Source organism: Monodelphis domestica, chromosome 1, assembly GCF_027887165.1.
Source record: "Monodelphis domestica isolate mMonDom1 chromosome 1, mMonDom1.pri, whole genome shotgun sequence".
NCBI classification, from domain to species: Eukaryota; Metazoa; Chordata; class Mammalia; order Didelphimorphia; family Didelphidae; genus Monodelphis; species Monodelphis domestica.
The window spans coordinates 726613077-726640614 of record NC_077227.1 but is presented as its reverse complement, the minus strand read 5'-3'; the positions used below and the strand labels follow the sequence as shown (position 1 = coordinate 726640614).

At 39.2% G+C, this 27538-nt stretch overlaps 1 protein-coding gene across 2 annotated transcripts in view; it reads left to right on the top strand.

The window, feature by feature from the left end:
- DNAH6 (dynein axonemal heavy chain 6) overlaps nt 1-27538 on the top strand; it is a 224010-nt gene that overhangs the window by 179275 nt on the left and 17197 nt on the right. The window contains exons 66-74 of one of the 2 annotated variants that reach the window (XM_001380022.5): nt 1725-1813; nt 4964-5110; nt 8765-8903; nt 10162-10281; nt 17417-17538; nt 19569-19698; nt 22486-22613; nt 23357-23542; nt 24608-24680. In XM_001380022.5, coding sequence (XP_001380059.3) covers nt 1725-1813; nt 4964-5110; nt 8765-8903; nt 10162-10281; nt 17417-17538; nt 19569-19698; nt 22486-22613; nt 23357-23542; nt 24608-24680 — 1134 coding nt within the window. Of the gene's footprint in view, nt 1-1724; nt 1814-4963; nt 5111-8764; nt 8904-10161; nt 10282-17416; nt 17539-19495; nt 19699-22485; nt 22614-23356; nt 23543-24607; nt 24681-27538 lie in introns of those variants that run through there. The other variant, XM_016428162.2, reaches the window with a different exon arrangement.

The window sequence follows — 27538 nt, the reverse complement described above, 5'->3', positions numbered from 1 at the left end:
AAAAGTTAGAATTTTTCCCTTAAAATAAATCCTTTATTATATTAGCAACTATAAATAGTAATCTTCTGGCAACCTATTCAAGAGCCCCTTTTTTGGTTTCTATAGAAATATTAAGAAATAAATATTTCTCTAGCCTAAAGTCCTTTCCAGATTTTTTTCTCCCTGCTGGAAAGTTCACAGATGAACAGAGAATGTCTTTCTGAGGGAAGTGGATTAAAGATGATGGCCAAAGAATCTCTCTGCTTGTCTTTTTGTCTTCTTCCTCATTCCCTGAAGAGATTGAATTGTGATCCAGACAAGAGAAATGCCCCCCTCCATTATTTGAAAAGGATTTCAAGATTGATCAAGGATGCCCCTGAGAGGGGAGGAGTCAAGGAAAGAAATGACCAGAGGCTATTGTCCTAGAATGATAGCCCCAAAATATATTTGAATATGTTATGATTTTTCCTTGTTTGAGTTGCTGTACAAATGTTACTATAAATTGTGTCAGCAAAGAAATACGTCCAAGGACATGGGGGATCATACTGGTATTGGATATCTCTCTTAAGTTAGAAAGTGCTTGGATTTAGAATTTTGTTAAATTAAATAAAATTGTTTCCCGACAGACTCATACCTAAAAATGCCAAGTGCAACATTATTTCTTCTTTGCCATCTGCAAGGACCAATTCTTTGTGACCTTAGCTAAGTCACTTAATCTCTTAGTGCTCTGGACAGCCCTCTAAGACTATAAATCACAGAGAAAGAGTCAACCTGAACTGGTAGGGGAATTTTTTTCACTAGAGAATTTCATATATGAATCCCGATTCCTAAGTACTAATTATAATCCGAGCAACATGTAAGGAGCTTTCCTATCCAAATTTTTTTGATCCAGTGAAATTTGTCTTTCCTAACATTGTATAATCAGAAAAATTTCCAAGAAAATGACTTGATGGCTTTATCTAGGTCACTTACAAAGCTATTAAATATTTCAGGACCAAGGACAGAGCCATGAAATATTGTAGTGGAGCCTTTCAAGATGAAATCAAAGGTCGACAATTACTCTTTTGGGTTTAATCATCCAACCATTTGCAAACCCACCTAAATATATTATCATGTAATACACATCTTTATGTTGTTTTCATATGAATGGTATGAGATGCTCTGTTAAATATTTGACTAAAATCTCAGTAAAATAGATTCTCCAATGCTACATTATCAGGTCATAAGTAACTTATTACCTTCCCCTGATCTATCTCTGGCAAGAAAGGAAGAGGTTAGTCTAGCATAAATGACCACTTCTTGATGAAACCAGTCTGACTCTTTACAATCATTCCAAATGTTCATTAACTAAACCCCTAATTATACATTCTAGAAGTCAAGTTCACTGGCCTATAGCTTCCAGATTCCATTCTCTTTCCTTTTTTGCAAGGGGAATTATTTGCCCTTCTTCTGTCCTATGGTAGCTTTTCCCTTCCTTATGGACTCAAAAATCATTGATCATGTAAAAAATCAATAATCACATCTTCCCATTCTTTCTGTAATTGAGTACGTAGATCACCTGGGCTCAGTATCTTGGGCTTATCATGAACAAAAAGATTCTGTCTTCCTAATGACTTGTTTTGGATGTCAACAGTTTTTTCCCTGTCCTTTCTATATAGAGAAGACACAGTCCTTGGCCTTGGTAACTGGTAGCCTTTATAAAGAAGATTTCTAAGCACTTAATTTTTTGTTTTGTTTTTTTTCAGATGTTTCAGTTCAGGATAGTTTTCGACTTTTTTTGAGTTCCATGCCGAGCACCACATTTCCTGTCACAGTTCTTCAGAATTCTGTCAAGGTAATATATTCTTTTTTAAACCCTTATCTTCCATCTTAGAATCAATATTAAGTATCGATTCCAAGGCAGAGTGGCCAGGGCTAGGAAATGAGGGTTAAATGACTTATCCAGGGCCCCACAGCTAGGAAGTATCTGAAGCCAAATCTGAACCCAGGTCCTCCCATCTCCAGACCTGACTATCTATCCTGTGCTACCTAACTGCCATTAAGGTAATGTTTAATTTATTTACAGAAAATATAAGCACTCTGAGGGGGGAGGTAGTGTTTCATTTGGGGCTTTGAATTTTGAGCACCTGACATGGTCAGGGCTTACATGCTTATTGTTGATTGGTTGATTATTAATTATCCTCCTTGTAAGACAGTAATCAGGCAAGCATTTGTTCACTGCCCCTCAGTGCCAGGCACTGTGCTAGGCACTGGGGATTCAAAGACAAAATGAAACAATCCTGCCCTCAAGGAACTTACTTTTTATCAGGGGAGAAAATATGTCCACATATGTTTATACAAAGTCAATTCAGGGTGATTTCTGAGGGGCAGCACCAACATTAGGAATGGTCAGGGAAGACCTGATGTAGGAAAAAGGGGCATTAAACCAAGCCTCAGTTTTCAGAAATGAAAAGTGATTTCCATTTGATTCAAACATGCCAAATGTAACCAAAACAGATACATGTAAAAAACTTTAAAGTTTGCCAAGGACTTTGCAACACATTATCTCACTTAAGCCAGAAAATAACCTGTGAAGTAGGCACTAATAGAGGTATTATCCCCATTTTACAGATAAAGAAACTAAGGCCCATTGAAATTAAATAACTTTTTTCAGAAACACAAAGCCAGAATTTGAACCCTTGTCTTTCTGACTAGGTACTATACTACAGGGTCCACTTAAGGAAAGCCATGAATAGTCTTCCTTGTTCAGTGAGATTTTGTCATTGGCAAGACAGAGAACAGAGCTGGCTCTTGCCTGTTTCCTTGCCTTGCATATACGAAGTACAAAAAAAGAGCCATTTTTGAGTTTTTAAGATCTACATTAAATACTTTAATTCTAGAAAATTCTGCTCTCCAAAACCTATAAATATGTACTCTGTCTAATCCCAGGGAGGACTCAAACCTGCTGGTGAATGGTAGCTTGCAGGGGATGCGATTTTCAAACCTTCTCCATATTACCTATATACTTTCCCCTGCGTTCTGCTTAGTGCAGGGGTTCTTAATGCCCAAGGGCATCAGTCAATCAGTCAATCAATAAACATTTATTGAGCACCTTCTATGTGTCAGCTATTTAGGGCAACTAGGTGGTACCATGGATAGAGTACTGAACCTGGAGTCAGGAAGATTCATTTTCCCAAATTCAAACCTGGCCTCAGACACTTACTGGCTATATAACCCAAGCAAGTCATTTAACCTTGTATGCCTCAGTTTCCTAATCTGTCAAATGATCTGGCAAAGGAAATGGCAAGCCACTCAAGTATCTTGCTAGAAAGCCCCAAATGGGATCACAAAGGGTCCAACACTGCTGAAATAATCCTGCCAGATACTGTTCTGAGGGCTGGGAATATAAAGAAAAGTAAAAAGTAGTCCATCTTCTCAAGGAGCTGACAGTCTTCTAATGTGAGCTAGAATTAGGAAAAAGGCTCTCTTGATTTTGACTAGCCTTTGGTTTCCTATCTATCATTTAAAAACATTCTTCTGAAGTCTCTGGATGAGCTATCGGCCAGCTCTTAGCTTGCGAAGGAACCACATTGGGTCACAAAATGACGAATAGAAAGCGGAGTTCAAGCTAAAGGAGATGATAAAGAAGGTAGAACCCAGACAAGGGATGAGTCCCAGAGGAGATCAGCCTGGTCATCTGCCTGACCAGCCCCTCCAAAAGCAGAGCTCAATTCAAAAAGGCTCCTATGAAGAAGAGAAATGGCACAAAGGGGAAAGAAGGACGGCTGAGAGCAGCAAGTGATTGGCATGACTTTGCAGAATGCCAGAAACCGACCAGGCATAGAGAGCTGGAGATCCTGGAGGGGCCGAGTGAATGATGGGAATTCTGGATAATTGGCTGCTTCTAGTGACAGTGAAGCTGGAGAGGCTATTTCTGACCCTGTTGCATAAAAATGCAGAATCTTTTTGCTTTTATTACTATATCATGTGAGACATTAACTTGGGAGAGTGAGAGAAAAGGATGCTAGGAGAAAGCTAGTGGCACAATGGATAGATTGCTGAACTTGGCATCAGGAAGACCAAAATTCTAGTCCTGCTTCAAGCACTAACTGTGTGATCCTAGGCAAGTCACCGTGCCTCAATTTCTCCATCTGCAAATGAGAAAAATACATTATAATATAGGTATATAAATAGCATTTTGCAAACATTAAAATTTTACCGAAGTGTTAGTTATTAGAAATAGTCAAGTTTGTTTGCAAGATGCCAACTTCTTAGAGACATGCAAAGAAATGATTATCACCCACATCATATCCATCAAACTTACGCATTTATTTCCTAGTTCTGAACTTAGGTATAGGATGATATGCTTTATTTATAACTGGACAAGGAAAAGAAGCATGAGACAGCCCCATATGTAAGACAATGACTGAAAATTGCGAGCCCATCCCAGTGGAGAAAGTCTGAACCTACCTAGTCTCTTTGACTCACATGTAGGAAGGCTAGCATTTAATTTATTGCCAACTCTCTCAGGTATAAGTACACCATCCTCAGCCCTGTTCCTCACAGATACTTCCGCACTCCAAACTCTGTTTTACCAAGACCCTAGAGATTACATGAATGACCGATGGTTATACAATACTTTGTAAAAGAAAATTTATTATTTTATAAAATAATCATGTTATATTTGATTTATTGTTTATGAAATAATCATGTTATATTCTCTATATTATATTTTATATATAATATATAACATATATTATATGTAATATGTATATGCTTCTCTAGATATACCTAGGGACTTTCAATCAGTTGATTAATAAATTTGTTGTTCAGTCATTTAGCCATGTCCAGCTCTTCATGACTCCATGGATCATAGCTATCCTTGGAGTTTTCTTGGCAAAGATATTGGAGTGATTTGCCTTTTCCTTCTCTAGTGGATTCAGTGGATCTAGAATTATAAATTACATAAACTCAATAATTGCTGGTGTGTGTTTTCTATTTCCAGGTTACCAATGAACCACCTAAAGGTCTCCGTGCAAATATCAGACGAGCATTCACTGAAATGATGCCTTCATTTTTTGAAGAAAATATACTTGGAAGGGAATGGAGAAAAATAATTTTTGGCATTTGTTTCTTCCATGCTATCATTCAGGTACATTCTCTTTTATCGTTTCATGCACCAGTATCATAGGTCATTGGGAAAAATAATAGGAAGAGCTCTTCCTTTGGAGTAAGGGACCCGTGTTTGAACCTCACTTGTGACACTCACTACCTTTGGGTTTTGATTGAGTCACTCTACTGCCCTGGGCCTCAGTCTCCTCATCTATAGAATGTGAAGGGGTGGATAAAATATCCTCTGAGACCCTTCTAGAACTATGACCCTTTGTGTGACCAAGAGTAAGTCTTTTGCTCTCTCTGGGTCATGTTTTCCTTGCCTGAGAATGATTGTGTTGGCCTCTGAAACCTTTAAACTTTAGTTTTGTGATTCTAATAAAGCTATTACAAATAGTGTAGTATTGTGAGAGCTTGAAAGGCTCATTTCTAAGTCAGAAAAACCAGATTATTAAAATCAACTACTGTCTCTCCAATCTTTGTCTTATTTGGACACTAATGTCAAGGCACCCTGAATCCTCATCATCCCTTGAACCTAGCCACTGCTGCTTCATTCTGGGCATTTGTTCATACTGTTCCATGTATTGAGAATGAGCACCACCTCATCTACCTGAAAAAATCCTAAAGGAGAGAAGGCAGGTTGGGATGTTATTGCAGTAATACAGAGAATAAAGAACGAGGAACTCCACTGGAATCATGGTGCTGAAGATACACAGGAGATAGGAGAGATTACAAAGGGCAGATTAGTGAGATGTGATCATTGATTAGACATGGAGGCCAATGGAAAGGAGGAATAGGTAGGAAGATAAATGATGGAGGAATTGATAGATAAGTGGATGGATGAATAAATAGGTAAATAGTTGGATGATAGATACAGATATACAGAGAGTAGATATATAGGTGAGAGGTGAATAAATAGGTAGAGAGATAGATGAGAGATTAATAGATAAGTAGGTTAATAGATGATAGGTAGATATATTGATATTAGAGAGATAGATAATGTATAGATGATAGATATATGGATGTATAGATAGAGAAACAGATAAATAAGTGATAGATAATAAAGCAGCTAGGCAGCTTAGTGGATAGGCAGCCAAATCTAGAGTCAGGAAGACATAAATTCAAATCCAGGCTCAGACACTTATTAGCTGTATGACTCTGGGCAAGTCACTTAACCTCTGATTGCTTTAATCCATTGGAGAAGGAAATGGCAAACTACTCCAGTATCTTTGGCAAGAAAACTCCACAGGCATCATTGGTGTGCTATGGTCCAGGGAGTCAAAAAAGTTAGGAATGACTTAACAACGGAAAGAAAAGAGGTCAAAGGACAATCAAGTAAGTGAGTGAGACATGCCATAAATATCCATCCAGAGAGGAGGGTTTGTCAACATGTCAAATGCTGAGAAAGACAGGAAATGGCAAACCACTCCAGTATCTTTAGCAAGAAAACGCCACAGTAGATGATAATACATAGATCGATGACAGATATAGATTGATAGGCTAAATAAATGGATAGATAGATGATAGATTATAATAGATGAAAGATATTTGTGCATATATTATATGTATACATGGTTAGATTAGATCGATTTAATAGGTAGACAGATGGATAGACAGACAGATAGATGGATGGATGGATATATATATATATATATATATATATATATATATATAGAGAGAGAGAGAGAGAGAGAGAGAGAGAGAGAGAGAGAGAGAGAGAGAGAGAGAGAGAGAGGGAGAGAGAGAGAGAGGGAGAGAGAGGGAGAGGGAGAGGGAGAAGGAGAGGGAGAGAGAGAGAGAGAGAGAGAGAGAGAGAGAGAGAGAGAGAGAGAGAGAGAGAGACCGACAGACATAGAGAGACAGTGTTTAAAAGGCTAATATGTGCCAGACCTTCTGCTAAACACTGGAAATACAAAAACAGCAAGAAAAAAGCCCTCCCTCCAAGGAGATTCCATTCTAATGAGAAGATAAACCATAAAGGAATACTAGAAAGAGGGGAAGGTGATGGTCTTATAGTTTCTGGGCAAGGTCAGGTGGAGGCTCACTTAGAAGGGTTCAAGGTACAATTATATAGATTAGTGTAGATGAATGAATACAAGAATTCTTCAGGAGTGAGATGTAATCTCAGCTTAACCGAAGAGAATGGATGAGTAGTAGGGGAGAGAGAAGGGATAGAAAGGAGATTCCTCTCTGCCGTCTCCAGTAGAGTCTGGGCATCATGGGACATGTTAGGGGTCCACTTCCTCACATGTCTGAGACTCTGAGGATGTTTTTCATCCGCCATTCAAACATGTGAGTTTGTCTCTCACCCCTTTTTTCCTGGACTCCTTCCTCTCTCTCTGATCAATCCCTCCATAGCCAAAGAAGTCCCTTCTCCACTTTCTCAGGTATTCCCTGTGAGATCTCTAAGCCATCAGGAGTCATGGGCGTCCTCTCAGGAAATGAACCCTAGGCTTCAAGGGGAATAGGATTAATGTTTTCTAACTTAAATCAGAAGATCCACAATGTTTGCATTCTCTACTCATCAGCTCATTTTCAAGCAGCAAAGCACCTCTACTTGGAGACCATAATGAATCTCTGAGACAACTGTGGACCTAGTATTTCTGGGAGGGTACAGTGGCTTCCCAGAAGCTTGGGAGCCACATATGCTATCTACTACTTTTGCCTCCCCATGTTCTAGCAACAGAGATGAAAGACATTTTAGAGGTCATCAAGTCTAAGCTCCTACCCATTTTACAGATGAGGAAACTGAGACCCAGAAAGGTTAAGTGATCAAAGTCACACAGATAGTAAGTGTCTAAGAGAAGATTTGAACCTTTTAATTCAAGTCTAGCACTCTTACCACTAAACCACGCAGCATGATGATGGAAGAGACAGTGTGGTCTCTAGTGGATAGAAAGTTGACCTCAGAGGCAAGGAGACCTGGGTTTGAGTACTGCCTTTGATATACATTGGCTTTGTAAGTTAGTAACTGGGTAAGTTACTGAACCCCTCTGCATGCTCTAGGCTACTCAACTGGTAAGTTACAAAGAAGGTGCTGACCAACACTGGGAAAAGGAACTCCTCATTTAGGAGGTTCCTGTTCAAATGAAGTCATAGGTCCAAGCCCTGTTCTCCTGTGATCACTTCCTAACTCAAATATCATAGATTCATCACTGGAAAGGAGCTTGGAGGCCATCAGTGCCAACCCTCCCACATTATAGATGACGGTACTGACACCAAGAAAGATTAAATGACTTATCCAGGATCGTGTCACCAGAAAAGCATCTGAGAAGATTTGAACTCATTCTGGATCCATCATCCTATTCATTCTTCTACATTGTTGGGTGTATCAATATATAAATAGGAGATAGCCAGGTGACTTGGTGGATAGAGTACTGAGCCTGTAGTCAGGAAGGCCTGAGTGAGTTCTAATCCAACCTCAGACACTTCCTAGCTGTACAACCCTGGACAAGTCACTTAAACTCTCCAATGGCAAACCAGTATCATTACCAAGAAAACCCCATGGATAGCTATGGTCCATTTGGTCATGAAGAATCAGACATGACTGGACAATAAGTCAATAACTAATAGGCAAAATTAATTTAGGTAAATTATTATTATAAAATTAAAGTCTGATACTTTCTGTATATAGTATTTTGCACAAAGTAAATCTGACTGGTTTAAATTTCATCTCTCTCATTTCAATTTCTAGGAGAGGAAAAAGTTTGGCCCTCTTGGTTGGAATATCTGCTATGAATTTAATGACAGTGATAGGGAATGTGCCTTACTTAATCTAAACCTTTACTGTCAAGAAGGAAAGATACCATGGGATGCCTTGATCTACATTACAGGTACAGCGCCTCTTCAGCCCATTTGTCTTGTCCCCAGAAGGGGATAATAGGGATAATAGTGATAATAGTGATAATAGTATGAATAAAAGAAAATGAATTTATTAATTACTTTTAATTAATTAATACTAATTTATTCATGGGCAATTACCATGTACCATGCCACATGCCAAATGCTGGGGATATAAACACAAAAACAAAAACAGTTCTTGCCCTCAAGGAGCTTCTATTCCAATGGGAGACAGAGTACCCAGAGAAGATTGGTTACCAGAATGAGATACTTTCTTCTGAAAAATTATCAGGATGGAGAAAGGGTTACCAGAGAGCAAATTGGCACTCACCGTCCAGGAACAGTGGCAAACAATTCTATTTATGGATCATGGTTCCCAAACTGTGTAAGTTGGCTTAGGTCAGGGGACTGGAAAGGGTATTTATGGGACAGGCTGTGGAATAGGTGGCCAGAGAAGAAAGAGGAAAGAGAAGAATAGTGGCAAAGTCTGTCCTTTAAGGTCCTTTCTCTTAAATAACAGGCTTCCCAATACAACACTGAGATCTTAGAGACCTAGCACTGACCAGTGTTCCAGAATAGGGACTCCCCAGCTAGAGAGTCAGCCCAGTCAGCATACAAATGGCTTGATGTATGAATATCCACTGAATAAACCCAACCCTTCTGAGTCATTAAAGTGAGTTGGTCCTTGGTCACTGAATTATTTTGTAGATATATGAAGATAAAACTAACCATGGAATATTGTGGTACCTTGTCTGGACAAGCAGTGTAGTATATTGGTTTTTTGGTGTATAAAAACAATTATTTTCTTGAAGAGTGTTTATCCCATCATAAAATCATATGGCTTTGGGCTAAATATAATACTCAGAGTCAGTGAAAAGTAGCATTTCTTGGGATTCCACACCAGATTTTGTTCCTCCTGAGCTGAAAAAGATCAGCCTTGGCTATAGGACACTGTGTCCAATGTCGGAGCAAATGATAGAACAATGAACCTGATATGAAGTTCTGAGTTCAAATCCTACCTCAAATACTTGCTCTCATTGTGACCATGGACAAGTGATTGGATCTCTCTGAGCCTCAGTTTCCCCATCTTTAAAATGAAGATAACTGCTTTGGTCCAAGCCCATCCTGCTCTGATACTATCATCTTATTTATTAATAAAATAATAATTAAGAATGTCTCCCTTTGTTATTTCCCAAAATGATGGCTTAAAATAGTATGTTTTTAAAAACAAAAACTTTTTTTCTTTTGCAGGTGAAATCACTTATGGAGGCCGTGTTACAGACACTTGGGATCAAAGATGCCTTCGCACAGTCTTAAAGAGATTTTTTTCTCCTGAAACATTAGAAGAGGGTTATAAGTATTCAGATTCAGGTAAGGGAATTATGAACAAAAGCACCATTTTGTACCTCAAATGCTCTGGAAGCATCATAGAACATTGTGTTCTTAAGGAAAGAGTGGCCAGACCTAGGTGGCTGCCAGCTGCCCACCAAAAGAAGTAGGCTGGGTTCTAGAGCTATAATAGATGAAAATGGAGATAAATTGTACAATTTTTCAAGCATTGTTGTATTCCCTTTAAATATGTTCAGGATGTTATATTCTAGTCAATTCCACTTTTTGTTCTGACACTTGTTTTTATTTTGTTTTTCATCAATTCTATTGTTTAAAAACCCTTACCTTCTGTCTTAGCATCAATACTGTGTATTGCTTATAAGGTCCAAGAACAGTACGAACAAGGCAATGGGGGTTAAGAGCCTTGCCCAGTGTCACCCATCTAGGAAGTGTCTGAATCCAGATTTGAACCCAGGACTTCCCATCTCTGGGTCTGCCCCTCAACCCAACAAGTCCCCTACTTGCCCCCAGTCAATTCTATTTTTCATTGAAAATCCTCTTCCGAAGGGTAAGAAGAATTTGTTAAATGCCTCATGTGCTCAGAGCACCAAGGGGAGGTCCAAAGGAAATGTCCCACTTGTCCTGGCTCTTAGCATCTAGAAGGGAGATGAGATATAGAAAATGATACGCAGGATGTCCCAAAAGTCTTACTGCAGCTTTAAGCTTATATAGAACTAATGGAGGCAGTGCCTGGCCCCTAAATGTTGGCTGAGTTGTTGAATCATGCATGCTATTACATGATAAATGCATTAGTTAAAATAAACAACTGAGATCTGAGAGGTGAGCCAATTCCCAAAGAAAGTGGCATTTCGGTTGGATGACAAAGAGATGGGAGGAGGTCATGCAAGGTGCCACCTGAGCAAGGGGTCCCAGCTGGGAGAGCACGGAGTGTGTTGGGAGGCAGAGTCAGTTCAGTTTAGATGAAGCATGGAGTGCGTTGCAGGGTTGGGAAGGGGGTATTTGTCCACATCTGTGTTTTCCTCAGCACAGAGAGCTCCTGGCAAGGGAAGACCATCCACCAATGTGGACCAACAACTGCTCTGCACTCGTCATCTTAGAGAATCACCCAGAGCAATAAGAAGTGATGAGGCTCACCTGTTCATATGTGTGAGAGGCAAGACCGAATCCAGGTCTCCTGGCTCTCTCTCTCCATCATGCCACCCTGCCTCTGCTACAGTACCTAGATGGAGAGCAGCAAAGTGGCAAAATGGATAGAAAGCCAAGCTTGGGGGCAGAAAGACTCATCTCCTGAAGCTCAAATCCAGCCTCAGACACTCTTTGCCTCAGTTTCTTCATCTGTCAAATGAGCTAGAGAAGGAAATAGCAAACCACTCCAGAATCTTTGCCAAGAAAACCTCAAATAGGATCACGAAGATTCAGACACAATTAAAATGACTAAACCACAGCAGTGGGCAATTAGACTGGAGAGTAGGGCAGTGAGGGCTTGTGAGGGCTTGAAAATGTTGGGCCAGGGAGTTTGAACCTGGTTGGTTTGGCCATGGAGAGCCTCTAAGGCTTTTCAAGCAGAGGTGTGGTATTAATTCCCACTCATACACAAGTCAAGACATTGGTGTTGTCATTGGTCCTCTTCAAAAAGGAAGGACAAACAGACTGTCAGTGACATAAAGTAAAGATGGGTGCAGGGGGAGAGCAGAGAAGGCCCTGAAACAGGGATATCACAATCACCCCCAAGAGGAGGACCAAGGGCCAGTGTCTTGGGGACACCATAGAAATAACTGAATCATAGAGGCAAGTTTGAGAATTGACGAGCCTGGCTCTCTCCAGATGGCACTGAACCACCTCACTGCTCCCAGAAGATGCTTTGCAATAGCCCCTTATATATAGGTGACAGGTGGATGCCCCCTTGGGGCAGCTAGATGCCAGGAAAATCCAAATTGGGTCACAAAGCATCAGACATGCTTGGAATGACTGAACAGCAACAACAAAAGATATTCCCTTTGGGCTGGAAAGAAAAGCAATCAGAGGTACTGTAGATGTCAAAATGTGCCATGTGTCTGGACTCTGCCCTTTTCTGGAACTCTCCTCTCTCATCTCCTTCAATTTGTGAAATAGATAAGTAAGAAATTAGGGCAGAAAGGGAGAGAAAAGATGGTTGCAGCTCCCTGCTTCTTTGAGGTAAGCTATGATGGTTTCCTTCAGTTAATCAAACAATAACTTATTACATATTGAAATAAAGTTGCACCAATCATATTGTTACCCTATGTTGTGTTGTTACATATTATGTTGTGCTATAAAACTGTGCATTAGGGCAGTTGGGTGACTCAGTGGATTGAGAGCCAAGCCTAGAGACGGGACATTCTAGGTTCAAATCTGGCCTCAGACACTTCCTAGCTATTGTGAATTTTAGATTTACTCCACCCTGCTTAGTCTAACAAAAACAGGAATGTCTACACCCCTACTTAAGGATTAAGTATTGAGAAGGATGGCCTATGACAGACATGTGCTAGCAAATGACAAATGACAAATCAGAAACAACTGACAGACCCCTGGGCTTAAGCTTAAGCTACCATTGGTACATGTGAGACACAGGAAAGTGATGTAAAAATGATCTATATTATTTCACCTCACTTCCTCTCTCGGCCTCTTTTTGCGGAGAGGTGGCTCTGGCAGCAGCGTGTTGAGTATTTCGGCATCTTGGCATGGCAGAAGCTATTGCCCGGGTCTGGCGGTGAATTTCCTTGATACAATACTGGGAGAAGCTTAGTAACCTAGTTCAGGTGAGGCATCTTCACTGAGCTCTCTCAGAGTTTAGGCTGATTCTTTTCTCCTTTACCTTCCAAACACTATCCTCTTAGGAAAGCCTCTAATCTTCTAAAAAAACTTTGTAGCAGAGGTCTTTGAACTCCCCCTGGCACCAGCCAAGTGGAAGAAATCCAATACACTTTCCCTCTCTTTTCTCCTTAATTCTTTCCCTCTATATTAATTAAACCACCATAAAATTCCCAAACTGACTTGGGTTTTTTATTTGGGATATTCCCTGGTGACCAAATTAATTTAGATTAATTATCCTTACACTGTGCAACACTGGACAAGTCACTTAACCCCAATTGTCTAACCCTTACTGCTTTTCTGTCTTAGAATATATATATAAACATATATACATATATGCATATGTACATACATATACATATACAATATTGATTCTAAAACAGAGGGTACAGGTTTAAATTTTTTAATTCATATTAAATTGGATATATCATATTATAATAAATTATTATTGATTGACTAAAGGGAGCCATGAGAGTTTGATGTCAAGTGAAAGGATGTGAGGGTCAAGTAATCAGGGGTAAAAACCCACTGTCACAGTCATGGGGCAGGGGGATGGGGGGAGAGACAGAGAGAGATAGAGAGAGACAGAGAGACTGAGAGAGACAGAGAGAGGGAGGGATGGAAAAGGAGGACGAGAGAGAGAGAGAGAAACAGAGAGAAAAAGAGTCAGCTTACTAAGGAGTCAGCTCAAAAGTGAAAGAGAGAAAAAAAATAAGAGACAGAAAGATCAGACACCTGAATGACTGGGAGGGACCCCAAGTGAGCAAGACAGAACACAATGAATTATAGCTATGTCTACCATTTATTATGACAAAAAGAAAGATTTTTATAGAATATAGAGTTTTACTAAACTATCACTCTTTGCAGATGATATGATGGTATACTTAGAGAACCTGAGAAAATCAACTAAAGAGCTAGGGGAAATAATTAATAATTTTAGCAAAGTTGAAGGGTATGAAATAAACCCAAACAAATCATCAGCATGTCTATTTCCAATAAAAATCAGCAGCAAGTTATAAAGAAACTCCATTTAAAATCACTCCAGACAATATAAAATATTTGGGAATCTATCTGCCAAGACAAACACAGGAATTCTAGATTATTTTTTATGAACACAGAATATAGAGTTTTAAGCAGTACATCATTTAAGAGGTGTGACTTTCCCACAGAATAATGTTTATGAAAAGGCTTTACCAAAACAGTTCTAAAGCATTTCTACAAACCCAAGCAACAGAGGAAGACTGACAATAACTTGGGGTTTTACAGGAATCAGGGGGAAAGAGAGTCTGAGTCATGACATTACAGAAGCTGCTTTGGTCATCAAAATAATGAACAGCTTCAAGGATTATTATGAAGGAGGCTTTTCAGGAGATGTCTTTGTGTTACAGCTAGACAATACTTTTTTAGCTGCTATTTTGAAACTCTGGCCTTGCCAAAGAAATCTCAGGGAAGTTCATAAGCATGTCTTTATGACTGCTTTTCCTTAGTGGGCCTAATTTGTTTTAGGTTCCTCCATAGTTTACCTCAAAGAAGCCAAGAACTTATAGGCAAGACCTACCTAAGGGCTTTCAACAACAATGGAAGTAGGTAAGAGAAGCTCATGGATTTTCTCCTTCGATCCAGGCTACTTGGCCTTAGGAATATTCTATCCACTCATCTCAGATTCTGAAATAAAGTCATGGCCTCGCACAAGCAGAGATCCTTGGCCATTTGGTTATGTGAAAACCTTTATTCCAGGCTTTTGTCAGCCTTCTCTTTGGTTGTTAACCTACTGATTTGATCTCTCCCAGACCCCTTGTCCTCATGATCTTGCCTTCTGCTCACCATATATATATATATGAATATAATTATTTGTGTGGTGTGTCTCCACCCATTTGAATGTGGGCTCCTTACCAAGAGAGACCCTGGTTTTTCTCTTTTTTTAAATCCTCAAGACTTACCATATAGTAAACATTTTTAAAAAGGTTGTTGTCTGACCCTAATGCATGTCTTGAGCAAGATACTTTGGGGATTTTTTAAAGCCCTTGCCTTCTATTTTAGAATTATTACTGTGTATTGGTTCCAAGGCAGAAGAGTAGTAAGGTCTAGGCAATGGGGGTTAAATGACTTTACCAAAGTCATACAGCTAAGAAGTATCTGAGGCCAGATTTGAACCCAAAACCTTCTTTCTTTAAACCTGGCTCTTAATCCACTGAGCCACCTACTTATCCCCACAAGACACTTTGCTGTCCACGAGCAGCTTACTCATTACTCTCACAGCACCTCTCCCAAAAAAAGGCTTCAGTTTGATTTTTAAGATATTCAGGTCTCCAGATTCTGCCAACCTCTTTAGCATGTCTCCCCAAAGGTACTCAATTACTCCTCTCAGGAAAGGCTGAAATTCTTTCATAAATAATTTGAATAAATTCCAGGATAACCAGTCCAAACGTTGAAACAACTGAGAATGTTTGAGCAACATCCTTTCTTGTATAGATCAACAGTATGGAGAATATGCATTCAAATATAAATAAAATGGAATAGCATTTTATAAATATTATCTTTATTGATCCTCACAACAACCTGGGGATGGAGGTGCTATTAAAATTCCCATTTTATAGATGATGAAACTGAGGTCAACAGAGGGGTCTTGCAGAATCACATAGCTAATAAGTGTCTGAGGTAGGATTTGAACTTGGGTCTTCTTGACTCTAAAATTCTGACTATTACCATGCCTAAATTGCCTTCTAAAAGTAGATATACTTCTTGGCTTTTTCTATTTTTGGACATGCCTACAAATATCTTTCAGATATATGAATAATGGGGAAAGAGGGGGGTGGGATAAGGGCTGTATTTACTTGTGCTATTTTCCTCCTTCCTCCAGCTCTTAGCAAAGGACCTAGTACACAGTAGGAGTTTAATAATGTTTATCAACTGACCGGATGCTTATATTGCAACATAGAAGAGCTGACAAAGAGGAAAATTCTAAGAGTACTTAGATGCATGCCAGTTGCAAGTCAGACAGCTCTGGTGGAGGGGAGTGGACAAGACAGGAAGGGAGGGAGAAAGAGAGAGAGGGAGAGAGAGAGAGAAAGAGAGAGAGAGAGAGAGAGAGAGAGAGAGAGAGAGAGAGAGAGAGAGAGAAGAGAGAGAGAAGAGAAGAGAGAGAGACAGAGAGAGAGAGACAGAGAGAGACAGAGAGAGAGAGAGACAGAGAGAGACAGAGAGAGAGAGAGAAATTCTAGAAATGGGGAACAGCCAAGATAAAATTCTCAGGCAGAAAGTGGAGTGTTTAGGGCTAGGAAAAGCAAAGAGGCCAATGGAAGAGTAGTAGACACCCCCACCTATACCCCAATGATGGAAATCCACATAATGGGAGTCCCTCTCCTTATTTCTGTTCTTACTGTCTTCCAAGTAAATACTATTCTGTAAAAGATGATTAATATTAATTGGTTAAATTAAACTATGATGCTAATTACTAAGAAGAACACACCAAAATTGGGACTTGAGTTGAAAAAATTAGAGAAAAATACCATTAGTCCCTCATCTGTACCCTAGAACCCTGAAGGGGAGATGTTACTTTACTTCTGAGAGTCCTCTCTGCTAGTTTGTGTTTAGATTAGGAGGATAAGTCCAGAGCATCACTAGACTTTTGGAGATGATTAAAATTTCCATAGAAAGTTTCACTCTTCTAGGTAACAAAAATATTAGGACTTTAGTAATCAACACAACATAGGAAGTGAAAAAGGGAATGGAAACCTACAGCACCAAGGGAATGGAAGCCAACACTAATCCCTCACCCTAATCTCTAAAACTGGTCCCCAATAATGCCATGCTTCAGAAATATAACAATAATCAGAAGTGATCTTATTTTTAAATACATGTCTATAATTACATCTTTGAGGGTGTAATTATAGGCAACAGTCCTTGGCTTCTGGTCTGTGCCTCTTCATGCTTTCTCAGTCTACTGATGTCTCAATGATTTAAGAGATTTGTCTTACCGTAGCTTCTGTGTAACTATTTTTCTATGATTAATGACAGAATTACTAGATTCTTGCCATCTTAGGGTTTACAGGAAGAGGCTCACTCCTGATTGATTAGAAGTATCAGACAAGGGCACATGGAACCAATAAGGGTGATGAAATAAGGGATAGCCAGCTTTCCCTCCCTGCCAAAAAATATTATCAAACTTTCAGAAGGGAAATGAATTCAACAGATATCAGAAAACAAGATGTGAGAGGAAACCTCTCGCCTAATAAAAAATACACTCTTCCCTCCAATCCTATGATCCAGAAGACTTTCATGTATTCCCTGACCTCAGCTATCTTTGTTTTCTATGTTCTAATTAAAGGTATATATTTTTCACCGGTGGCAGACAACATCCAAGAGTTCAGAGACTATATTGAACGTTTGCCTTTAATTGATGACCCAGAAGTATTTGGGATGCATGAAAATGCCAACTTAGTTTTCCAGGTTTGTATAGCTGGGCTTTCAACTTAAAACATATAAAGTATAAACTCATGTTACCCTATTAATGTAAAAACTAAATAGCCACTTGTGATTGGCAAATTACAAAATACCTAAATAATCACATTTCAATCCAACTGTACTGATTTATTCAATCACAAAAGAATCTTAGATAGCCAGGTGACATGGTGGCATCTAAATATAAAAAATGTATATGAGGAAGTATTGGGCTTGGATTCAAGAAGACTTGAGTATAAATCCTGATTCATACATTTTCTATGAGGCATCACTTAAAATCTCTGACCCTCATTTTCCTCCTCTGTAAGGAATTGAACTTGATGGTGTCTAAAATCCTTTCCAGTACTAAATCTATGATCCTATGAATTGACTGATTTTGGTCTAAGTTTAATTGATCAAATTTAGATTGCCTACATTTGTTTCACAAGTAATCAATAGTGATCTTAAAATTTAATTTATGCCAATCTATTATCTTGAAACAAAATGGCAGTCAACAGACATTTTCAAATTGTTAGATCTTCAGTCATTTAAACAGTGCTCATGACTTTAGGTATTTTTGTAGAAGTTTTAGAGACATTAGATTAAAAAATTACCTACCTTCTATTCACCTGGAATCTTTTCTTCTGGGCAGAAACCTTCTAGGCACCACGTTGGTGAACCTATAGCACACATGCCAAAGGGGGTTGCTCCACTCCACTGCACCTGAGGACATTTTTCACATCACCTGTCCCTCTGCCCAGCAGCCCAATTGGAGCACTTCCTCCCTCCCCTGTCTAGGGTAAGGAGGCAGCTCACATGTGACATGAGGGGGCAGTTGGAACACTTGGTATCTAAAAGGTTTGCCTTCACTGTTATAGGGCATATGCTTTGCCATCAACTTTAGACTCTAAAGAGTCTTGGAGCATAGCTCTTCCAACCTGTTTTCTTTGCATTCTCATTTTGCACACCAGCTCTTTGGGGGCACATTGAAAGTTCTTCTAATTATTTGCATTATCCAAAAGAAGACATTTTCCTCCCAAGGCTAGCTCTTAATTTCCTATATAAGAGCCCCAGATCTTTTCATATATATGGCATGCTGCTCTCTGTCTGGGCTTCCAAAGTATCCCTTCTCATAGAATCTTTTCTGTTACAGGTTGGAACGGGAAAAAAAAAAAGAAAAAAGCACACTAGATTTTTTCCTTCCCTCTTTGAAAGCTTTTTTCCAACTCTCTGATCATTTTCTCCAAAGAAGGCATGGCTACCTGCTCAATGTAGCCATTAGTCCTCTCCCCTTGCTCTGATTTGAAACCCATATTAGTATGAGAGTTACTTTGCAGAAAATACACCAACTCCTGGGGGGTTTCCAAGCAGATTTTTACTAGTATAAGGTACTCATATTCTGGATTATTCTTAATACAAGGTCAAACTTTCCCCCACAATAGTTTAAAATACATTTTTACAATATTTGGAATACATTTAAGCATACTCACATAGTAGTTTCCTCTCACCAGCATTACATTTGATTTAATTTTCTGGAGGATGGGGGTGGGAATGGAAAGGAACAAGCCCCTGATATGTGCCAAGCACTTTGCTAATTAAATACTTTATAATTATTATCTGATTGTCAACTCTTTATTATTTTCCTACTAATTCATATATAATGAATCGGTGTTGGAAATAGAGAGCCGCGGGAACTATGGCACTATAACTTCCTATATCATCATTCCACTATATTACTATGTGTCCATATAGTAATACCATGCACACTTGTCAGAAGGTGGCCTTTTTTCTTGAGTTCCACAATTACTGAGGTGGCAGTAGATTTATGAGTTAATTAAATTTTGTTATAGCCTTTCAAATGAGCATATTCAATGTAAGACAAAATGCTTTTCTAATTACTTGAGAAGTTGTTTCTGCCATTCTCAAGTAATGCCAATGACTCACATCTCATATCTATTGCTACCAGGCATAGGGCAACACTACCATATGATTTTTAAAGAATGAACCTCTTCAGTGACCTGCCTCTTCCCTACTTGCAGTTTAAAGAGACCAACACTTTCATCACCACTATTCTTGATGTCCAGCCAAGGTCTGGTGGTGGAGGAGGTGGAAAAAGCAACGATGAAATTGTCCAAGAACTTGTTACTTCGGTCTTGTCAAAGTTACCAGGTAATAAAGCTTTCCAGGCATCTGTGTGGCCATTGACCCAAGGCTTCTGACATGTAGGGGGACAAAAATCCAATTATTCCTGTGTATACAAAAAGAATAACTTAATTTAGAATTCTGGGGGGGGGTTAGAGTAATGTTACTGCTTCAACTTGCCCACTTTTTGAAAAAATTCATTTTTTTTAGTTCCAAATTCTCAACCCTCCACATAATTCTACCTCACTCTCTTCAGCCCACTGAGAAAGCTATATATATATATATATATATATATATGTGTGTGTGTGTGTGTGTGTGTGTGTGTGTGTGTGTGTGTGTGTGTGTGTGTGTATAAATATTTAATTCTGCACTGTATTCATCACCTTTCTACCTGAAGGTAGAATACCAACTTTTCAAATTTAGAATCTACTTCTATATTTTGAGGATACATGATTCATTCATTGGTGTGTAAAAGGGAATTCTTTTCTTTGAGTTTACACTTGTAAAAGGGAATCCTTTATTTTGTTTGTCTAGTTGGAGCTAACAACAAAAGCTTGAACTAGGTGGAGGAGCATCACTTCGTGGTTGCCAAATTCTCCAACCAGTTCAAGCTTTTGTTGTTAGCTCCAACTAGGCAAAAAGAATAAAATAGTCCCCTTCACAAGTGTAAACTCAAAGAGAACAAAGAATTCCCTTTTTGCAGATGTAAGTCAATATGTATTAAGTTTTTACTATATGCTAGGCACTAGCCACTCAAAGATAAAAATGCCAGGCAGACTCTCTCCTCTAGAAGTGCCCATTCTACTGCTCTCATTCAGGCCCTCATCACCTCATCACTTCTGAACTAGACTACTGCAGTGGTTTGCTAACTAGTGAGCCCTCTTCCAATTTCTCCATCTCCATTCATTTCCATGCTGTTACCAAAATAATCTCTGTAAGGCACAGATCTACCCATCTCTTTTCCTTCCTCAAAAACATCTTTAAAACTAAATACAAATTCCTCTTCACAACACTGAAAGCCCTTGAGAATTTGCCTCCAACATACCTTAGCAGCCTTATCTCAAATAGCACTCCTTTTCCAAAGCTGGAATCCAAGTAATTCCAAGTAATCTGAATGAACAGATCTGAACGGATCACTTTCCACTTCCTAAACTGTCAATGACTCCCACTTAACTAAAGGTTAATGCCAAGCAGTTAAGTTGAAGAATTGGGCAAGTAAAAGGTGGCCAAAGAAGGAATAGCATGTAAGCAAGCAATAAGCTGTCAAAGGGTGTGATTTCAGAAGTACCAAAAGGCACCCAACCCCCTCACTCTAGTTCTCTCCAATCAGCCAGCCCCAATGCCTAACATGACCACCATTAAATAAACAAGGATCATCTTTTATTAGGCAGATTTATTCTCTTCCTATTATTCATCAGCTATTGACACCTCCACACAAATTTGTTTGTCCTAGAGCATAAACTATCCCCATGCCAAACAGGGAACTGGGACATAAAGTAATCTTTTAATAAATGCTTGTTGACTGGAGAAAGCATGGCTGAGAGGGAAGGAGACCCAGGCCAGATGACCAGTGGAGGAGAGAGCTCCACAGCATGAAGTTGTGCTAGAGAGAGCAGTCCTAGAAATGCCTCTGGACCACCAGGAGGTCATCTGAAGATGGGACCCCACTAAGGGACAGGGATAGCAAGAAAGAAAAATAAAACACAGCCAGCCACATAATTGTGCCCAGAATGGACCAACATAGAGGATATTCAGGCAACTTAGTGATAGAACAGGATGATGTTTCGTCTATCAATTCACTTATAACAGTTATACTGTTATACTTATAAAGTTTACTTATAACACAACTCTCAGAGAGTATACCTGGAGGATTGGGAAGCTCACAGAACTTCATAAAATTGCCCTCCAAACCCTTCTCCTGAGCCCAAAAAGTGAATTCTGGAGTTCTGTCATAGCCACAAAGGCATAAATGCAGGACTCAGCATACCACAAGAGTTTAATGACCCCATTTCTATTGTTTTTAGGTACATTTTCTTGGGGAAACCAAAAACACAAGACTAGCACAAGCAAAGACAAGCTAAAATTTGAATAAAGAAGAGAATGGATACCATCTAAAGGGAGAGATAGGACATGAAGTCTCTAAGTGGCTAGAAAGAATGCTGGCCTAGAATTAAGATCTGAGTTCAAATCTGACCACAGATGACCCTGGACACTGAACTCTGTCTCAATTTTCTCAGCTACAATAAGAACACCAACCTCCCAAGGTTATTGTGAGCAATAGATTTCTAGCACTTAGATAGATTTCTAGATTATATACAATAATAGATAACAAACAATAAATAGATAATAAACAATAGATTTCTAGAAATAGCATTTCTAGAAAAAAATTCCTAGCACAGTTCCTGGCGCATAGTAGGTTCTCTAAAAAGTATGTGTTTCCTTCCTCCTTCCTTGTTTCAGGTCTTTTTTCTCCAGTAGTGACCTGAGCTCTAAAGTTGTCTCTGATAAAATGCAAGGCCACTTTTTGGTTCAGTTTCATTCAGCAAGCATTCTTTAAGCAAATACTATTTACCAGGCACAGTCCCAGCTTCTCAGATTTAAAAGGAAAAACTCCTGCCCTCTGGGAGCTTACATTCTACAGCAATTGTTGTCTAATTCTACTTAATACTCTTTTAGGTTCACAGGGTCCCATCTAGCTCATCTGAGACATGGGAACATGGGTCAAATATTGCAGTCATTGAAAATATTCCTAAAAAAGAAGCTTAAAATATTACGTTAGGGAATCTTAGAAATAATTTGTCTTGTGTGTTTCAGTAAAATTGGATATGGATGGAGCTTCGGAGTCCCTCTTTGTTAAGGATGCACAAGGACGTCCCAACTCCCTAACGACTGTCCTTGGACAAGAAGTGGATCGATTTAATGGTCTTCTAAGATTAATCAGAGTATGACAACAGTCTCATCTTTCTTACTGAATTCCATTGTTTTGTAATGTTATTTAGGATAATACAGTAGTTTTTAGAATTCCATACTTTTGTGTCTTTCATCATCAGGTCTGTGTGAATGGTTCCCAAGTCTACAAGGCTAGCATTTATAAAGTGCTTTACGGTTTTTTGAAAGGCTGTATATATGTTATCTCATTGGATCTTATGTCTCCAGCCTTGACCCTTCTCCCAGGGTCCATTTCTGTCTTCCAAGATGCATGTGGGATATCTCTATCTTCCAGAATTACTTAGATTCATTATGTATAAAATTTTTCACTTCTGGAAACCAAGATGGCAGAATAAAGCTTGGCTTCTTGGATGGGAAAAGCACTGGACTTCAAATCTAAAGCCCTGGGATCAGGGGTCCCTAGGTTTCTCAGTGCTTTGAGAGCCAGGTCTAGAGACGGGAGGTCCTGGGTTTGAATCTGGCATCCAACACTTCCTAGTTGTGTGACCCTGGACAAGTCATTTAGTCCCTACTGCCTGGCCCTTACCATTCTTCTGCCTTGGAACCAACACACAGCATTGATTCCAAGATGGAAGGTAAGGGGTTAAAAAAGAAAATAAAGACCTAGGATTTAGGGGCAAGTTCCATGACTTCTCTAGACCTCAATTTTATCCTCTTTAATGGAGATGTTTCCCTTCATCTTGATTTCCATGTTTGATGAGAGTATTTAAGAGAAACATTTGTTTTTTCCTTTCAGAATTCCCTAGAAACACTGGACAAAGCAATTGCTGGCTTCGTTGTCATGTCTGAAGAAATGGAAAGAGTATACAATAGTTTCCTTAACAATCAGGTCCCGGTCTTGTGGTCCAACGCTGCATACCCATCACTGAAGCCTTTATCATCTTGGGTCAAAGATCTCATCTTGAGGACAGCTTTTGTGGATGTGAGCAAAGTCGTCCTTCGGAATTCCACTGTTAGCAACATGGCTGGGTTTATGCCTTGTGACCAGTCCAGGGAGAGGGTGGGACATAGGGAGGAAAAGCCATGCTTCTTCCTATGGAGGAAATTTCTAGAGCAGGAACTCCTCCCACCCATGCTGGGAGACTATCACTTACAGCCTTAGAAAGTCATCCGGAAATACTCAAATGACTTGTGTAGGATTTAAATTTATGTCTAATGCTCCAAGTATTAATTTTGTCAAGTTTATTAATAATTACTTGAAGTAGAAGGAATAAAAGGAAATAGATGTTTAAAAAACCTAATTATCTAACAAAATGAAGACCACGTGAGCAATAGTCTGCTGTCTCTCATCTCACACCAATCAGATCACAGGAAGAGAGCGTGAGAGGCGGGGCTACACCAAATTTATATCTTGCCTACATCAGAACTTAACATAAGAAGGAGAGTGGGATTCTGGGAATTGTAGGTCTAGGGGTCAGATTGCAATTACACGTTTGCCTATGATCACAGAACCGTCTTCTTGAGTCTAGGATGCCAGGCATCTAGCCTTTACTACATGGTGCTTCTCATTCACCATAGTTTATTGAAAAGCAACATTTATGGGGCAGCTGGGGACAGGATGTCCTGGGTTCAAATCTGGCCTCAGACACTTCCTAGCTGTGTGACCCTGGGCAAGTCACTTCACCCCCATTGCCTAGCCCTTACCACTCTTCTGCCTTGGAACCAATACCCAGTACTGATTCTAAGACAGAGGATAAGGTTAAAAAAAAAAGGAACATTTATGAAAAAATTCGTTGAACTGAATATGGTTGAGCTGGGTCCTCCCGACTCTAGGTGTGGCTCTTTATCCACTGAGCCACTTAGCTGCCCCCTTCTTGGCCACTTTAAAGACTTATTGGGTTAATAACCAAGTCTCTGGACTGGTTTAGAAATCATCCTAAAGAGGGAGAAGAGAAACTCCCTGGTCTAGGCACCAGGGACCTTAATTTAAATAGACTATAGCCTATTTCAGCCAAATAAAAATCCATTTCATTGTTTCTCTTTTCAGCTCTGGCTCAAAAGGGGACAGCCCAAATCATATTGGATCTCCGGGTTCTTTTTTCCTCAAGGATTTCTAACAGGTACTAGTATTTTTCCTAAGTAGGTTCTGAATCAAAGGAGAATCTGAGAGTTAGGAGTGCGAGAGGTCCTTTCTGGCACCCCCAGAGGGATGAAACAAAGGCAGAAACTAAATCTTTGAGAGCAGTTGGGACAGAGCCCATGCTAAGTGGTTAGGAGAGGCGAAATGTTTCTATAGAAAACATTTCTCCTATAGCAGACTCTTTAGGAGTTTGGGTTTCAGTATTGTTAGAAATCATTAAGTTCCACTTCATAATTCAACTGAAGAAAAAACAAAAACAAGAAAATGTCCTAAATGGCAGGATGTCCTTAGTTTCCCAAATCCAGGCCCCTCTCAGAAAACCTAGAACTGGGGGGAGAACGAGAAAGTCTTTTTTTGGGACTCTGTACTCTGGATTATAATCTGAGCCCTGGAATTTTAAACCAGGTCAAGCCAAACTTGACCAGGCTCAAAGTGTTTCTCCTCCACTCCTGTTCTAGATGTTGGCCAGGAGAATGTTCTTGGTCATCTCTTTAGTACATCAAGGAAAAAAAAACTGAGAACAGGAAAAACAACCAAAAAACCCAAGTATGTCTGTCCCACCAAGATTGGCACTAGGGAATTGATGGGAGATATTCCAGTTTAGCCAGCCCCACGCTTCCCAGTTCTGAGACCTCCACCAAAGGCAGAAAATGGCCACTGAGTGGATAAATAAGGCCAAATTTTACTTTTTGATTTTTTTTTCATTTGAATAAGTTTATTTAGTCAATTTAGAACATTATTCCTTGGTTACAATAATCACTTTATTTCCCTCCCTCCCCTCCACCCACTCTTCCCGCAGCCAACACACAATTTCATTGGGTATTACTTTGTCCTTGATCAGAACCCATTTCCATGTTGTTGTTTACACTAGGATGTTCATTTAGAGTCTACATCCCCAACAATATGCCTTCAACCCATGTATTCAAGCAGTTGTTTTTCTTTGGTGTTTTTACTCCCACAGTGTTTCCTCTGGATGTGGATAGTGGTTTTTCTCCTAGGTTCAGGGTCACTTCATTGCCACTAATGGAGAAGTCCATTACATTTGATTGTACCACAGTGTATCAGTCTCTGTGCACAATGTTTTCCTGGTTCTGCTCCTTTCGCTCTGCATCACTTCCTGGAGGTTGTTCCAGACTCCATGGAATTCCTCCAGTTTATTATTGCTTTTAGCACAATAGTATTCCATCAATCACATATACCACAATTTGTTCAGCCATTCCCCAATTGAAGGGCATCCCCTCATTTTCCAGTTTTTGGCCACCACAAAGAGAGCAGCTATGAATATTCTTGTACATGTATTTTTCCTTATTATCTCTTTGGGGTACAAACCCAGCAGTGCTATGGCTGGATCAAAGGGCAGACAGTCTTTTATTGCCCTTTGGGCATAGTTCCAAATTGCCCTCCAGAATGGTTGGATCAGTTCACAACTCCACCAGCAATGAATTAGTGTCCCAACTTTGCCACATCCCCTTTCATTACTTTCCTTTGCTGTCATGTTAGCCAATCTGCTTGGTATGAGGTGATACCTCAGAGTTGTTTTGATTTGCATTTCTCTGATTATAAGAGATTTAGAACACTTTTTCATGTACTTATTAATAGTTTTTATTTCTTTAACTGAAAATTGCCTATTCATGTCCCTTGCCCATTTTTCAATTGGAGAATGGCTTGATTTTTTTGTACAACTGGTTTAGCTCTTTATAAATTTGAGTAATTAGACTTTTGTCAGAGGTTTTTGTAATGAATATTATTTCCCAATTTGTTGCTTCCCTTATAATTTTGGATGCATTCATTTTGTTTGTACAAAAATGTTTTAATTTGATGTAATCAAAATTATTGATTTTATATTTTGTTACTTTTTCTAGCTCTTGCTTGGTTTTAAAGTCTTTCCTTTCCCAAAGATCTGACAAGTATACTATTCTGTGTTCTCCTAATTTGCTTATATTTTCCTTATTTATATTCAGGTCATTCACCCATTCTGAGTTTATCTTGGTGTAGGGTGTGAGATATTGATCCAAACCTAATCTCTCCCATACTGTCTTCCAATTTTCCCAGCAGTTTTTATCAAAAAGTGGGTTTTGGTTCTCAAAACTGGGATCTTTGGGTTTATCATAGACTGTCCTGCTGAAGTCATTTACCCCAAGTCTATTCCATTGATCCTCCTTTCTGTCTCTTAGCCAGTACCAAATTGTTTGGATAACCACTGCTTTATAGTATAGTTTGAGATCTGGGACTGCAAGTCCTCCTTCCTTTGCATTTTTTTTTCTTGATTTCCCAGGATTTCTGTGATCTTTTGTTCTTCCAAATGAACTTTGTTCTGTTTTTTTCTAATTCTGTAAAGAAGTTTTTTGGTAATTTAATGGGTATGGCACTAAATAAGTAAATTAATTTGGGTAGGATTGTCATTTTTATTATGTTAGCTCATCCCACCCATGATCAATGAATGTTTTTCCAATTGTTTAGATCTAGTTTTAATTGTGTGGAGAGTGTTTTGTAGTTGTGTTCATATAGTTCCTGTGTTTGTCTCAGGAGATAGATTCCTAAGTATTTTATATTGTCTAGGGTGATTTTAAATGGAATTTCTCTTTCTAATTCTTGCTGCTGAGATGGATTGGAGATATATAGAAATGCTGATGACTTATGCGTGTTTATTTTGTATCCTGCAACTTCGCTAAAGTTGTTGATTATTTCAACTAGCTTTTTAGTTGATTCTCTAGGATTCTTTAAGACCATCATATCATCCACAAAGAGTGATAGCTTGGTCTCCTCATTGCCAATTGTAATACCTTCAATTTCTTTTTCTTCTCTCATTGCTACTGCTAGTGTTTCTAGTACAATGTT